Raw genomic sequence first — 17,040 nt, 5'->3', positions numbered from 1 at the left:
GCTGTGTGATTTCTGACCAGCACGTGAACCTTGATTGGCGCATTAATGTTGACTCGCCTCTTTTTTATTCCCAGCCGAGATATTTTCTGCTATTAAAGCCTATTGTCTCTTATCAAGATCCTCTGATTATGCAGCACATTCACTACAAGCCGGACTAATTCTCCATTCACATGCCTAAACAGGTGAGTTTCGGCAAACCCTCTTGTTTAAAATACCAGAGCCGGGTATGGCAGCGAGACAGAGCCACCTGAGAGGCTCGTATCACCCCCAGGTTGGCTCCTCTTCACCGGCTAACTTAAAAATTAAGGAGTAATTTTAAAAATGGTGCCGATTATGTACAAAGTGCTTCCTGAACAAGCCCCAACTTATGTTAGAAAATACACCTCTTTTCATTTGGAACAGCAGCGTCAGGTCATCTGATCTGACCTGAGTGTTTACGTGGCTCTGTAGCAACACGTTAGCAACCTTATTAAAATATTCCATTCAAGTTCTATATTGTGAGTCTGTGTGTTTATTTTGACTTTAAGACTAATTTGTGACATTTGTTCATGAGTGGTGTTTTAGGTGTGAAGCGTACACGCAGGAACGAGTCCTAAAACACAGAAATGGATTAGCATTTTTAGCACTTCCTGTTCCCTCGCCCCAAAGTCTATGGGGTTTTTGAATGGGTTTTTGGTTAGATGGCTGAAATAAAGTGAGGTGGACATAAGTGAAACTTTCCCACATAAAATGTGACAGTTAATACCCCAGTCATGATTTCTTTAAGCTTTGACGTCTCTTAAGAAACACGTTAGCGGTTGCTAACATGTGGTTAAATGAGACCAGTCCACCTTCACAGCCTTGTGTTTATACTCGCGCTCTTGTTAACTCTTACTAACTTTGTAAGAGGAAAGACTTTTTGCAGAAGAGGTCAGAGCTAAATCAAACTACAAGTTGAAGTTTAGCTGTGGTGACGCTGAAGTCATGTGGCCGTGGTGTTGCTGGTTTATAGGTTAACTATAGGTTTATTAGCTTTTTACTTCTGCTGATTGTATTTAGGCTTCAAACATCATAAAGTGGAGTTTATCAGTGAAGATGATCCTGCTGAACAAAACCTGTAGTATCATAAACTGTTGTTTGTCACAGAGTTTATTTTCTGCAGTAATCTAAAAAGACAATGTAAAAATCCCATTGGCTTTTTGTGGAGGGAACCAGGGTGACGATAACATCAGGGCTGGCTACAAAAACATGTCATCCCTGCAGCGCTCTGTCTCTGTCGCACCAGAAACCATCTACTTTAAAGTGAAATCTGGTTTTCCCTCAGAAGTGAAACAGCAATAGTTTAGTGACGACATGGTGATGACCTTTAACAAGGGAAACTTTTCCACGTGAAGAAAGAGTGCACCAACTACAGTAGCTTAGCTTTAACCCTCCTCGAGCTGTAGAGCAGGTTGATGGTCACAGTTCAGTTCATTTCTGAACATGTGTGACTAAGCATAGGAGATATGAGGTATTAATTATTCATCATGACACATGTTGGTTGGTGTATTTTTGAACTTTGAAATTTGTGAGTCAGACTCACTTAATGCTAAGCTAGGCTAACTATGTCTTGACTCCGACTTGACTCATAAATATTCCTTTTAAATTTGAAACATCATAATAGTAGAATCATGTTAAAGAGTATATCACTGAACTCCTTCAACACTGTCAGACTCATGATGGGCTGTTTAAAAACCTGTCACCCACATTACCCACAATGCAACTCAAGATTTGGGTGTGTTATGCCAGTTGACTCATGACATCACTGGAGGACATTTAGATGTCACGCCACCGCAAAAAGCTTTTTAGCCTACAACTTTATTCACATCTCCAACATCCAAACAGACCTTGATGTGCAAAAGTGAAAGATTTCCCCTTTAAGTTAAACATCAACTTAATTATTGATTCATATATGTTTAAATGATCCAAAGGTTTTTTTTTGCGATCAATAGCTTTATGTGAGTTTTGATTAACTTCTCAGACAACATGAAATGTAGGAGCCATGAATGATTTTCAGAGAGGACTGGACTTTGAGAGGGGGTGAGGGGGTTGTTGTATTTTTTGCTGACTGACATTTTACTTTTATCGCTATTTTTGTGTTAATAAAGTTTTTTTTTTTCTTTCACATATTTTGGGCTTTTTTGGTAGCGAGTCAGACAAATCTACCCAGGCCCGACCTCAGCCACGTTTAGTTTGTTTCCTTAAGTCGCTACATAAAATGTTGTTGAATATTATTGACGTTTCAGGAAGGAAGTCTGTCACACAAATAAAACAGTATTTGCATCAGACGTATCACGATTGATTCTCCTTTATTTATTTGTTCATTTTCTTTAATGCTCTGTTTCATTTCGGCATCATTCTGTTTCTCTTTTTCAAAAGGTTTTATCTCTTGTAGTGATGATTCAACTTAAATAGCACTAACACTGAAACTACATGCATAAAGGAGATTTGTGGTTGGAGAAACTGAGACATCCCAGGGGGATTATTAGCCAGTTACAGGCTGCTATAAAGCACGTCAGCCAACCCGCCACTTTGATTTTCTTCAGTTTAACTATACGATATTAGCAAGATAAGCAGTATGCACTGGGAGAAATGTAAGTACAACACGACGTTGCTGTTTTATTTACATGATATACACAAACTTTAATATCTTTCATGCAGATTGTTGCACATATATGTTGCATTTATTGATGAGCGGTCTATGATTTCAGTGATTAAACTTTGGCTTCAGTGATGGAGATAAGAGCTGAAGAAAGTTTTTTTTAAATTTTGAGACTTGTTTCAGGTTTCACCTCATCTTTTTCACAGTTTGTGTACGTTACATCACCTTTCACTTTGAGGAGGTGGAAATAATATCATCGGCAGAATATACTGTTCAATGCAATGCCATGCAATCCATTTCAACAGCCCTGCAATATCTACAAACTTTGAGAAGCATAGATTTGATTTTATTTCATTTTTTTGGCAGTGTCTGTGTGCAATAATTTACAGATAATTATCTGCTTGAAGACGAAACTTGTTGCTGAGACAAAGAAATTTGATTTAATCAAACTATGAATTTCTGCTGTTGTGTTTTTGGCCAGTTGTAATTGATTAGTTTATTATTTCTGATCAGAAGAAATGTGGTTTGTAAAGCTCTAACCACAACATCATCGTACTCAGTGATCCTCCTGCCGTAACCTACCATAAAGAACACCAAACGAAATGTTTAATTCAAGCATTTGGGTGATTATTTGAATATTAACACAAGGAAACAACTGTATATGAAACATTTCCTGTTGTGTACTGTGTCAGGATCAGTGTTGAAGCTGCTGTGTCAGACTCTTTTGGAAAGAGGAAGGTGGTCTTTTGGAAGTTGGCTGCGTGTTGCTATTGGCCCAGAAATCTTGATAAGCAAAATGGTGGCAGACCTCCACCGCAGTAAAAGACCGTGCAGCTGTGGAGCTTCCTCTTTTGTGTTATCCCCCCGTGCATGTGCCGTGCTGATTATTTGTCTGTTTTTGTGTGTGCTCATGTGTTTCAAACTGAGGGAGATGAAAGACAACAACAGCTTCTCTACAACTGAGCTTCAATTCAAAAATCCATATTAGCATTTACCTGAACTGTGCATTTACACAGCACTGTCTTCTGTTTGAAGTCACGATAAGCACCACCCCCTTGTTTGTAGCACACTCCTCACAATCCTTCAATCCTTTGCCAGGAACTTTTACAAATCCTTTGTTACTGTTGGCTGAGTGACAGCCTCACTTCCTGAACTCCTGCTACGCTAGAGCTGCTCCTGAATGCTCCACAATGAGCATTTCCAAAATGCTACAGCAGTCCTCTGTTGCATGATGGGAAAACTTTGCTTCACATCCCAAATAAACTGAGGCTTTAAAGAAATATCCTGCAGATTTACAAATATCTGATTTAGCAGACAGAGTTTGTGAGTAACTGAGCTGCTGGCTGAAATTGCTAACATGTTGGCTAACTAGCATTTGAATAGGTAGCTAGCTGTGTTTTTGAGAGATTTCAGATGATATTTTTTAAAAAGTTCTGTTCACAGTGAAATATATCATTGTGAAGTATTTCCCCATTGTATGAAAACTGTTCCTGAATATCAGAGTTTGGGGTAACAGGTGCTCTTTATTGAATTTTAAAGAAAGTTAACACCAAAACAAATCCATCCAGACATGGCTAGTTATTATCCTAAAACAGGAGGTCACCGACCGACCCAGGTGCCGTCCAGATCTGTAACCTATAAATTATTGAGAATTATTAAATATTGACACAGCGTTTATATTTTAACTCACACAGATTTTCTAGCCTTTACGGTACTGGTCACGTGATACAAACACAGAGGAGAGACGAGACAGGTTGGAGAAATAAGTGGAGAAAGTGGGATGTGGAAGAAAATGTAATGTTAAAATCAAAAGATATTGTTTTTAAATATAGAAACAATAAAAGCTAAACTCTGTTTGTCCAAGTAAAGCTACCCAAACTTTTGACTGGTACTGTATGTGGGTAAACTGGTTTATGGTTTGTATGCAATACAAGAAAAACAGCTCTTTCGTGATGCTAACTTTTCACCTTTCAGCCTCAGTCTTTTAGCATAATTTTGTGTATGTAGCCAGCAAGTGCTCATTTAAGATCTGTTAACCCTCTGTCTTGAAAATGGGTGAACAGGAAACATTAAAACGTCAGCTGGAGTTAGTGTTTGTAGTGTTTTCAGCCCAGTCATGTAGCTAAAGTTAGCTTCATGAGCTAGCTTGCTGCAGTGACCAAATCTGCTGACAATCAGTTGACATTTCAGTCAGCAAAATAATAAAAACTGTAAACTGCCTATAAACTGCCGTGAAATATGCTCCAGATATTCAGCCCCTGTTTCTGTTAAGCATCATGGACTTGTCTGCACACAGCACCCGGTCACACCGTGTTGTTTAGAGTGTGTCTGACCTGAGAAGGCAGATCAGTCAGCCGCAGATAGGAATCTGGACAAGATACTGTCAGGACACCCTTAACCTTACAACAGGGGTTACGTAGAGGACAGAGACAACGGCAGTCTGGACCACAGGTCTCCCTCCTCCATCACTGATGGGAACAGCAGTCACAGGCCAAAGGTCAGAGGAGCAGGCCCGGTAACTGGAAGGAAATTCTTAGCAGGAGAATTAAGAGGATTGCGGTGATCGCAAAACACTTCCAGATTGAACCGAAGCTGATGTGATTAATGTTCTTCCACATGATTTACTGAAACAAACTGATAAATACCATCAGAAACAGATTTGATAAAACTATTCTGGGCAATGGTAAAGAGCAGAGTCTGATTGCTTATCGTTTTTCATACAGTATGGGTGTTTTGTCTTGTCGTTTCTTCAGGAAATGTTTGTTCATTTTAAGATCCAAAGAGGACAGCCATAGTTGGGTATTTTTATATTATATATCATATCATATTATATTGATTATTATTTTTCATTATTATTTTTATCCTTTAAAATCTTAGATAATTACAGTGTATTCAGTCCATTGGCGTCCATGATCACTAGACTAATTCATCTAAAACCATTTTTATACACCAAATGCAAATATACTGAAGTTTAGGGAAATAAGATAACACGGCCGACTGCATTTTAGGTTTAATTTTGGCGCTCTCGTGCATATGCATTGTTTGCGTGTTGCACCAGACAGCTGCTTGTTAAGGTTAACACATGCCCGTAAACTGTGGAGATGGTGTGAGCTGAACTGTCCAACAGCAGAACAATGGAAGGAGTAGATCAGATTGGATTTCTTTCCAAGCTGCTTGTAAAATCTCGTGTCACAATCGCTTCTAACTATGCAATATGAAAATAAACAAGATTTAAACCGTGAACATGTGTCACCAGTGTGTGGACATAAATCTAAAAACTGAGGGTTTCGAATTTCACTGTGTGAAAATATGAAAGGGTTGTTACCAGATGCCTGAGCACACTGCTGCATTTAAAACACAGTGTGGCACCTTCTTGCCATAAAACTACCATGTTTCGTGTTCGTACATGCCGTTTCATTAGTATCGGCTTAACTGTACACCAGTCCAGGCTTACTGCCGACTTAACTGTACGCTACTACCACTCCCACGATCCCTCCCCAACAGCCGGAAAATCACACTTTCTCTCAAATGGAGATTTTGCGATAATAACATAATTAGAAATGATTAAATCTCACTGTGACATAATGGCCACAGGAAGTTGTCGAATCCAAGAGAGTTGATGTATTGAGGCTGGTTGATGTCATTTTCTGTCTGCGATCAAAATACAAAGGTGCATTTAGATCAGGCAGCATGAGACCATCCTCTCAAAGCTGCTCTGACTGTTGGGATTCGGACTGACGCTCATTTTTCATTAAAGAAAAGTTCTTGCAGATTTGCAGCTCAGCCTCAGAGAAACTATGACATCAGAGGGGCTCATAGTTAACCTAACCTAACATATAGAGGGTATAGGGTAATAATAGGGTATCACTATAAATAATGAATTAAGATGCTTTGACTTCTTTAAATGTTGCTGTGATCCTGTGAGTCTGAGGATTGTTGCTGAGCATCTGTCAGGAAATAAGTGGAGGTGACACATCTCCTCATCTCCCTGTAAAACTACACCTGTGAATGTGCATAAAAGTAAAAGTGGAGAAGGGAGGCAGAGGGGTGAGTGATGGAGAGACATGGTGCAGATCACTTTTCCTGGTGCTTAATGAGTTATTCCACCCTCCTCCACTTCCGTCCTTCTCAGGTGACTTTTAAAAAGAAAATACTTATCTTAGTCATTAATGCAGGGTCAGGACGCTCTGCATTTTATTTTACTTTCCCTAAAAAATGAAACTGAACAAATATTGTCCTGCAGCCTATTTTGGGTTCACTAAGTGTTTTGGTTCAGGGGGAGAAATGCCATTACTCTGACTTCGTAGCCTCAGGCCTCGCTGAGGTGAGGGATGCCACTGTCTGCAGTTTCACAGGTACGCTACTGTTGCTTTGAGTTTATTCAGAAGAGGCCCTCTGTGTCGGATCAGATTTCTCCTCCCTCATGCTTATACCTGCAGGATATCACTGGTTGTAAACATTTGGATGTACTGGGAGAGTATTTAGCCTGAAGTCTCTGTCAGTGCGGCTCCACAGGACACTAAGCCCCCGGTTATCAGTGAAAAATTCAAATCCATAGAAGTGTATAAGAACAGAAAATCTTTACGATGGTGCCGTTACCTGGATAACACAATAAACTGTTAATCATCAGCGACCACAGCAGGTGCCACCAGTAACCAGCCAAATATCAATGAAATATTTTGAGTTAGATGTGAGTGACAATGAATACCGTAAGTTATATTTCATTTATTATATGTATAATTATATTATACTTTTAATTTATTTTATTAGTATTGTATGTTTGGATTTTATTCCTATTTTTATTAATTTAAAAATTAACTTACAGTACAAAATTACACATACAGTATCTAAAACATTACAACACAAACAGAGCTGCTATTAGCCTTTATAATATACAATATTACAGTGTTTTATAACAGTCATAAGGAATTATAATGTAAGATCATATTGTGGAGAGAGGATTATTGACTATTGATGTGAACAAATTTATGAGATTTATGAATTTCACAAGATAAAATTTGCTCATTTTTACATTTATTTGGATGATTTGGTCGAAAAAAGGAGTTTTCATTTTTATTTCATTTTATTTCATTTTATTTTTTTGCAGAATGTCTGAAGCTGGTCATTACTTTTATGCTATGTATTTCTCTATTCAGTTTTTTATTTCTAGTTCTACGTTTAACTTTGAAGAACAATAGAAAGGAATATTTTTGCAATATATACAATAAATATATATATTTAGCAGAAATTGTATCTGTTCAAATTTTAATTTTTCAAGTTAACGTCTACAGTTTAACGTGTAACATTATATAGCCATGTTTTCCGACCTTTACTGACTCTGCGATGTCGAGGTGTGACTCCTTGACACAGGTTTAACTTTGCTCTAAGAAAAACAAAGTTCAAAGCGGGGACGTAGTGGTTCATGGTCGTGAACTCTGTGAACCCATCGTGTCCATCACAGGAGCTGCCTCAAGACAACTGAAGAGAGATGAAGTCATGTATCTCTGCCTCTCTGTCTCTCCTGTCTAGCGTCACCATCAGCTCTGGTCAGGTCCAGGCCGTACCAAGGTGTTCGAGTCAGAGACCCGGTCAAAGAGCTGCTGAGGAGGAAGCGGAGTCAGGAGCCGCACAGCACCAAGACAACGCCCCTCACTGCGGTGAGGACACAGAGACACATGACACTGACATGTGATTGCATAATGCTTTTTGATAATATTGAACACACTCTGTATTCTTCATCTTACATTTACATGCTGACACCTAAACCACTGTTTCCCATAAGGTTTGGGAACATGTTGGCAGACTGCCTTTCCAAAGAAAATCACTTTCCAAAGATCCTTGCGAACAATGAAACACATTCTTCCCTGCACTTTGGGATTAGTCACTAAACAAATAAGCAGCACAGGACACAGTTACAGTGTGGAGCAACATTAGGATCATGTGCAGGATGGAGTCATCAAACACAGGTAGCTGGTCTTTGAAAGAGCAGAAAATTAATTGATAACATTAACTTTTTAAATGCATTTGGCTGGAAAAACACCCACAAACTTTTCCTTGTTATGCCTCAGCCAGGAGCAGCTAACTTAACTCAAGTTCACAAACTTTTTTTGGGGTGCTGTGACGACATTTTTGCAAATTTTTCTCTTCGATGCATCACTGAATAATGTCTAACTACCATGTTGCATCTCTAAAAACACTACCTTAATTGCGTTCAGATGATTTATCTCCATTAGTCTGCAGGCTAACATTCATCTGAACTATCCTGAAGATGAACAGAGTCAATAAACGTAAAAAGAAATGCAGGTGGGCTGAACCTCCTGACGCAGGTTGCCGGCTATAAAAGCTGAAGCACAACAGATCAAAACTGTGCAGAAGTAAAGGGGGTCCCTGTGGAGGCCATCAGGATGTGAGCAGTCAGGACCCAGGGCCTATCCCAGAGCCAAGAGGGGGGATTTTGCCCTTATATAATCCAGGTGTTTTTCCATGACAGTTACAGCCATTCCGTGCATGGCTCCAGGGCTGGGCATGCAGCCCTATGCAAAATAACTTGCAGCCTTGCCAAAGAGCCCTCCCCCTTGCTATTTATTAAATCCTCCAGATCAGTAGAGGATAGACACAAATCATTCATGCACAAACACACACATACACACCCTGTGATAAGACACAGAGAGAGAGAAACAACATGAAACATTATTTGATACTAAGTGTAGTTCGATGTTTTGTTCAGGTAGGTTAAAACATGTAATACATACTACTCAACTTTCACTGTGAGAGCATTTTTGAGGAACATGAAAATAGTTTACCGACATTAATGACATTTAATATCATCCAAAACATTATTTGATTTCAGTTCTTATAATTTCGCGCAGCAGGATTTATGTCTCTTTTGTACTTTTGGCTTCAAGGAACCTTTTTATCTTTAAATATCCGGGTCTCGAAATGATTCCAGTGGTTGTGTTATAATAACGTTTTCACATGTGTTCCACCTTATAGTTTGATATTTGAGAAATATGTCTTTTCTTTCTTGAGATGAGAAGATTAATACCACTCTCACGTGTGCATGTACGCCAAACAGACAGGTGGTTTTGTGTGTGATTGTCACTCTGAGGTTGATGGTAAACAGCAGAAACTCCTGGAATTCACTGCACCAGAGAAGAAATACAATATCTGCATCAGTGAAACCGCAACTTGTTCTTGTCACACTGGTGTTTTTTTGTACAGATTAAACAAACAATGTATAATGCATGATGACTTAATTAGACAGCTTTAAAGGTGCCTGCAAGCTGTTTCTTTTTACCCTTGTTCGGAGCCAAGCTTGCAGTTTCACTCTGTTTTTAGTCTGTATGCTAAGCTAACCAGCTGCTGGCTGTAGCTTCAAGTTTAGCGCACAGAAATGAGAGTGCTACCAATCATGACGTGTTATTTGTGTCAGCATCTTATTACGACCCATAGTTATGTTTTATTGTTAAGCGATTGGTTGTCGAGACAGTAACACCCTCAAAACGACATGTTTACCTCCATAGACTGTAAATAAAGATGGACGTCACCCTCAGCTTTCTGAAGAGCAGTTTTGAAGCTCAGAGTGAGCTGCCCTGCCGTCACCATCTTGGCAGTGCCTGACTCCGCCCCTAACTTCGTGCTAATACAAAAATGGGCGAAGAGGAGGGGCGTGTGTGTGTGTGTGTGTGTGTGTGTGTGTGTGTGTGTGTGTGTGTGTGTGTGTGTGTGTGTGTGTGGAGGCGAGACTTTGGTGCATGCAGCTTTGTGACCAGCAGATGCTCTTATTATTTATTTCTAGAGTTACACACTCTGAATGGCTTTTGTCAAAAAGGACAGAGTGTATTGATAGAAGTAATTAGTAATTAGTCTGGATCATTAAATTACATGTAACTAATGGCAACAATTTCAGTCCAAAAGTGCTTTAAGTTTTCATGAGAGTTAATTTTTGTTGATTTGATTTGGTTTTTCCCACCGTCCTCAGCACTTGATTGAAAGTAATATTAGGAGCTGAGTCTTTGGTGTAATGACTGAACTCTGTGACCCTCCACCTGCTGTCAAAGCTGTAACATTAACCAGCTCCCCAGTGACTCTGCAGTCTTACAGGCACCTGACAGCACGTGCCCTGCTGCCTGCTGGCTGACTGCAGGCAGCAGGCAGCAGGACCTGGTCTTTCACTGCTGACACCAGCTGTCAGCGCTGTCATCGCTCATTCCCTCTGACTTCAGCCTCTTTACTGTATCGCTGCCTTGTTGTGCACACACCCTGATAGGAACCATACAGAGCAGATAGACATGCGTGTGGTTCTGCACGATGGAGATCTGGGTGTGCACATGCAACACAGAGAGGTAACGCAGGAAGTAGAGAGGGGACAACTGGACAGGGTCACTGAACTTTAAGTACGAACTGACAAAATGCCAAATAATCATCGACGCATGAGGATAAAAACATAAGAAACCAATGATTTCCTGCCCAGATTCAGTCCAGTGAATGATATGAAGATGAGGAATGCAGTTCAATCAAGATAAAAACAAAGTGTCAAAACAAGTGATAAAAACAGTGATGAAACTGAAGTTTGACTAATGATGTGCACTGTCTCTCAGAAATAAACCAAATTATAAATTATAATATAATAAATTGAGAATATTCAAGATTTAAAATGATGTTACTTCCTGGTCAGCTCAGCGTTTTTCTTAAAGTGATATCTCTGTTGATCTTTGTTTACATCTCCGCAGCAGCGACGTGATCTACAACATCAACACTCAGCATCAGTTAAGATTAAGTTCGATCTGGACGTCCATTAGTAGCTGTTCTGGAACTTTCGATCATATCTCAGGGTCTTCTTTGGTGGATGGTTTTCCAGAGAAAACCTTTCCCAACAATTTCTGACGAGTCCGTCGACCCGAGGAAGATCATGTGATACAACTTCATGCTCAACAACAGAACAGGCACAGAGCTGCTTTTCTGCTCCGACAATCCTACAGGAAGATTTTATAAAAGGCAGAGATATATCATCAAAAAAAAAACAGCTTTCAACACCATCATGTGGTCTTCCTCAGCAGTCAGAGTATATATTGTGTAATGTATTTGTCAGTGACGTTGTACAATCAACATTAATCTCTTAACAGATTTAGCTGCTGTTCGCCTGCAGGTAGAAACTGACACTTCAAAGTTGAATGAATCCTATAATTATATATGAATGATTCGCCGCCCGGGCCCATGTAACATATACACTTTCCTCCACCCAACACACTGCTGCTAACAATGTCCACACACACACACACACACACACACACACACACACACACACACACACACACAGACTTTATTTATGGTCTTGATTCAGCTGCTGCTCACACCTGGATTTGGTCGGTACAAGTGTAAATACTGAATATTTATATATCAACAGGAGAACCGGGTCCAGTTCTGCAGCAGCAACATGTCAGAATGGATCTTCTGCAACTACTGACTTGTTCAACTTCATTTTTTAATTGATGTAATCTTCTTCTTTTTTTATAGAATGTACATTCTCACAACAACCAGTCATCGTACACACAAGGTATTTCTTCACTGATAATTGATTCCTGTTGGTGAAGCATGTGTCTGTGCACGTTGAAAGACTCACTCTCAGCCTCTCTCTGACATTCAGCCATCTTTGGCTCTGATGTTGCCGGCGGCACCGCAGCTGAGCCGTCAGCCACGGGAGGAGATGCGGGGCTGCAGTGCACAGGATGGAGAGCTCCGCCCCCTGCCCCCGGCGCCGGCCTGCAGCCGTGGTCTTCACCCGAGTACAACCAGCAGGACCCCTCGGCTCAGCCTCTGGCCTACCCAGCCACCACGCTGACTGCAGACCTGTACATGCAGACTCTGTGCCCCAGCTACACCATGCTGACCTACACACACGCACCGCTGCTCACTAACTTTGGGGTGAGTAAGAGACAATGTGCGAACAAATCAGGCAAGACCTTACATGCAAAAATACACTGGCAACATTACAAGAGGAGTCCTTTTCTCTAGTGAAAGAAAAAACACCGACAATGAAACAAACCACGACTCTGTCTCTGAGGAATTATGTTTCTATACAACTGAACTGCAACAGAAAGCTTGTAGATACTTACTGACTGGATTATATGATCAGAGAGAAGGTCACGCTGAGACTGAGGTTTGCATCTAGAGGAGTCCTGTCTGTGGTGAAGTCCAGACAACAGAAACACTTCGGTGCAGGTTAGAGAAAGATGGTGGTTTGTGTTTGAAGCCACTGAAGTTTTTCTGTATTAAACCAGATCAGGATCTTTCTCTAAACTTAACCAGGTTCTGTGAGAGTCTCAACATAAAACAGTTGGATAAACAAGTGGATATTGTTCTGCAACATCTGATGTTTTGGAGGAAAACAAATATGTAGCTGAGACTCTCAGTATCAACATATCTCGGCCAAATATGTAAATTAACAACATATCCTCATTACGTTAATAGAAAACATGCAAAATGTGTTTGCTGCTGCAGTTTAGCTGAACAGAAACGAAACAGCTACAGGCAAATACTCAAATTACACCTTGGCAGATGCTAACAACTGGCATAATACATGATTAAACTTTCTCTGGTGGGGTTGCATTGTGGGTAATGTAGGCACCAGGTTCTAAGGAGGAAGATGGAATCAGAAACATAATATTTCTGCTTCTACTGCTGATTTCCTGCCTTTTTTATTTTTAAATTCCCATGAGTCCAACGAACAACAGGTCAGTGTTAAATCAGTGGAGATGATTCAATGGTAGAGAGCAGGGAGTGATCACTGTTTGATTCCCCACCGGTCCCTCTGCCTCAAAGAGCCACACCACAGAGTCTCCAACCTGCAATTAACTTCATGATAATGATGTTTAAAGGTCCTTTGACTGGCACTGCTCTTTGAAGGACAATGAAAATAGACAATAAAAAGACAGTAGATGATAAAATATGTAAAATGAAAATAAACAGGTTTTCCATATTTCTGGAGCACAGTTAAAAAAAAGCTGCGTCGCCTATTTTCTTGTGCGTATTATTGTGTGTCTGTAAAAGCCGGACAGTCGAGTTCATGAAGGATTATAAAACCACAGAGAATCTGCAGTGAAGGTCCCAAACCATTAAGATATTTTCCTATAATATACGATTTGTGTCTTTGCTAGTTTTACTTCCTTTGTGATCGACAGTAATATTTTAGTTTCATCTGTCGTTCTCTCCAGACCATACCAGTGGCCCCAGCACCGGCCGCCCTCCCTCAGATGGAGCTCCCAGACTCGGGGCTGACGTACCTCCCCTGGGCCCAGCCCCTCACCACCATATCCACCATGCCCAACCCGGGGGTCCAGTTTGCTCCCGGCTCTACGGCCCTGTCCGGCTCGCCCCTGGTGCACATGCCCTTGTCCATGTCTTTGGCCACCATGATCCCTCAGCTGGAGGCCCAGGGCGCAGACCCTCAGCCCCAGATCCTCGACCTCCCGCAGCGCTCGGAGCACCAGCTGGACCCCGAAGCACCGGGCCAGTCACTGGACGAAGATCCGGAGATAGAGCCGGAATCACCGAACCTGCTGGATAAACTTCTGGAGGATCACAAGGAAGACGGTGAAGAGGAGGACAAAGACTCGTACAGCGGCTCGCTCTTCATCCCCAACGTCTGAAAACATTCAGACTGTACAGCAGTTTTTTCCCCGGGTTTCCTTTCTAATATTAATAGTGACTGCCATCTGTTTCAGTGCCGGAGCCCTGTTATTGAGCACGCTGGATAATTTCACGTTATTATGACTTGGGTCTTCATGTTGTAGCTGTGGACAAAGTAACTTCAGGCGTCAGGCTGTGTTGTCAAATAGGCAAATCAGGTAAAGCCCCCGGTTGTCTGTGTGTAATATGATTCATTGCAAATTTGTTTGGTAACATGCATCAATATCACACTATAAAAACTAATCCTTGAGGTCCTTGTCTTGTGTGGAGAACCTGTGTCACAACCTGTCTTTATTTTTATGCCGCAGAGCTGCAGCCATATTGTTTTTGTGTTGTCCGTCCGTACGTCCGTCCCATTCTTGTGGACACGATATCTCAGTAACGCCTTGACGGAGCTTCTTCAAATTTGGCGCAGACATTCACAGGGACTCCAGGATGAAGTGATTAGATTTTGGTGGTCAAAGGTCAAAGGTCAAAGGTCAAGGTCACGGTGAACTCACAAACTGCGCCTTGTGAACGCGATATCTCGAGAACACAAAGTGTTCTGCCGGAGACCTACAGACTCGAGTTTAAGTTGATATTATACATGATGCATATTCTTAAACAAAATTGTTTTTAATCAGAATGATCACAGACTAAATGACCTGCTGTAGGTTATTGTGGGGCAGTAATAGTAGTTAGCCTCTTGTCCTCTGGGAAAAATGGGTTGGGGGAAACAAGTATGTTGGGCGGAGGTCAGTTGGGGGCCCACAGTTCAGCTCAGCCCTCTGGGCCCCTCGCAGGTTCGTCCGGCCCTGGCTGAGATCTGGGAACACGTGCAGCAACATGGTGACAGACAATCAGACAGACTGTAAACAAGCTGAGCGTTAACCAGATTATCTAAACCTAGTTTAAGTGGAGTTCAGATTGAAAGCGAACACAGTTAAAATGTTGGTAATGAAGCTGCATTTCACAGGAAACAAGAGGAAGGTCAAAGTTGAACCAAACAGTCTTTTAATTATGTTGGACGTTTAAAAGAGAAAGTTTGGGTAATAATTTATAGATCGCTTCCATTTTCTGGTTGACTAACTCGTATTTTTGAAACCTGGTACAAACATCTATAATAATTAAACTGTTGCTAAAACCTGTCTGATGATGTTCCCAGATCTCTATGATTCATTTCATGATACGAGAACTAAACTGTATTAAACCATGTTAACAGTTAAACTTCTTTCTTTTACATTTTTCCTCCAATTTCAGCCAAAATGCCTTCGACTGTTATTGTTCCTGCTATTTCTCATATACATAATTGTTTTATTGAGTATGTAATAAGATGTAATGCTTTGCTTCACCTAATTTATATTCTTGTTAGCAGCGCCTTCATTTTCTTTCCTTTAAAAAGAGACATGTCAGATGTTTTCTGGGACACAGTTATCGTACAGCTGTCCTGAGGTGTGGCCTTGGTTATAAAAGCCCGTCATTAATGCTGTCAGAGGGGGAAGTTGACGGAGGAACAAAGATGAAGTCGGGTCCTGACTGTCGGTATCCGAAGGAGAAGAAGAAGGAGGTTTTCATAGCTGATGAAAAATGGATTTAGAAAATGCTATTTGAATCCTGCAAGAAAAAGAATGTCATGGGCACAAAGTGAAAACTGTGTACTACAATAAATAATCTGAAAATTCAAACTGAGCCTTCACTGTGGAGTCAAACAACTGACTCTAAACTCAAACTGCATCAGGAAAGATCAACAATACAGTGTCTCCAGTGTCATGAAACGCAACATGTTACATTTCCATAAGAAATATACAGTAAATTATATGTTATTACAGAGATACAGCAGCAGCAGCAGCAGCAGCAGCAGCAGCAGCAGCAGCAGCAGAGCGGGAAACAGCAGGAATGTTCAGGCAAAGTTTCAGAAATCTGTTCAGATAACAAAGACGAGTTTCCCAAGAGAAATAAATTACTAATTTAAGAATCAGTAAATTATCTTGCTGCCATTTGGAGCCGTTCAAACACCAACCTGTTGGTGCAGCTTTAAAGTGTAAACTGGAAATGTTCCTGCTTGAATTAAAGTTTTTTTATAGGTAGTTGTTCAAGCACACACACACATGTGAGGAAGCAGCAGAGAGCTGAGGCTTTTACCCCGGCGCTCGTGCTTCCTCTTGGCAGTGAAAGCCTCCGAGTCCCGGGGGTTTTCCCGCAGGGGACATTGACATCGTGAGAGGGGCTTCAACTCACCTGTAGAATTCCACACCTGGGAACACCTGAGATTGTATCACAGGTGTGTGGGGGGGGGGGGGTGCCAGGCCTGCTCATGTGACAGGAACGCATGACAAGAAGTTGGGTTTGGTTCAGTTTTCTCCTGCAGAATCACAAACTGTGAAAACAACAAAACACACACAGAGAGTACAGGTGATACTGAGACGGGCATCAACAGGTAATATCCGGGAGAAGAAACTGAGAAACAGAAAAAAATAAGGGGGAGAGAGAATAAATCAAAATGACAGACACGTGGGTGATGCAGTCAGAAGTTGAGAAAATGCATAATTCTCATGCACTGGAGGGTTTGTGTGAATTCCAGGAGTCGATGAGACGAGACGACAGGAGGAGAGGTGATATGGAAACATGTGGAGGTGAAGAAGAATTTGTTTTTCAGAAATGAATTTAACTCCTTCACAATCCTCTGTGAACTAAACATGGAGGGTTTTTAAGTTCTTGGCTGCTGAAAGATGCAGGAAATGTAAAAACTCCAG

At 41.0% G+C, this 17,040-nt stretch overlaps 1 protein-coding gene across 1 annotated transcript; it reads left to right on the top strand.

Annotated features, from left to right (window-relative positions):
- Positions 1–2,579: 2,579 nt before the first annotated feature.
- Positions 2,580–15,940, top strand: pou2af1 (POU class 2 associating factor 1). Its single transcript, XM_022768089.1, has 5 exons — positions 2,580–2,612; positions 8,150–8,277; positions 12,137–12,176; positions 12,267–12,544; positions 13,834–15,940. Exons 1-5 carry the CDS (start codon positions 2,597–2,599, stop codon positions 14,266–14,268), a joined length of 897 nt encoding a protein of 298 aa, XP_022623810.1. The 5' UTR covers positions 2,580–2,596; the 3' UTR covers positions 14,269–15,940.
- Positions 15,941–17,040: the final 1,100 nt, after the last annotated feature.

This window comes from Seriola dumerili, unplaced genomic scaffold (assembly GCF_002260705.1).
Source record: "Seriola dumerili isolate Sdu_G_001 unplaced genomic scaffold, Sdu_1.0 BDQW01001414.1, whole genome shotgun sequence".
NCBI classification, from domain to species: Eukaryota; Metazoa; Chordata; class Actinopteri; order Carangiformes; family Carangidae; genus Seriola; species Seriola dumerili.
The sequence above is the reverse complement of the archived record's forward strand: the minus strand, read 5'-3'. Positions and strand labels throughout refer to the sequence as shown.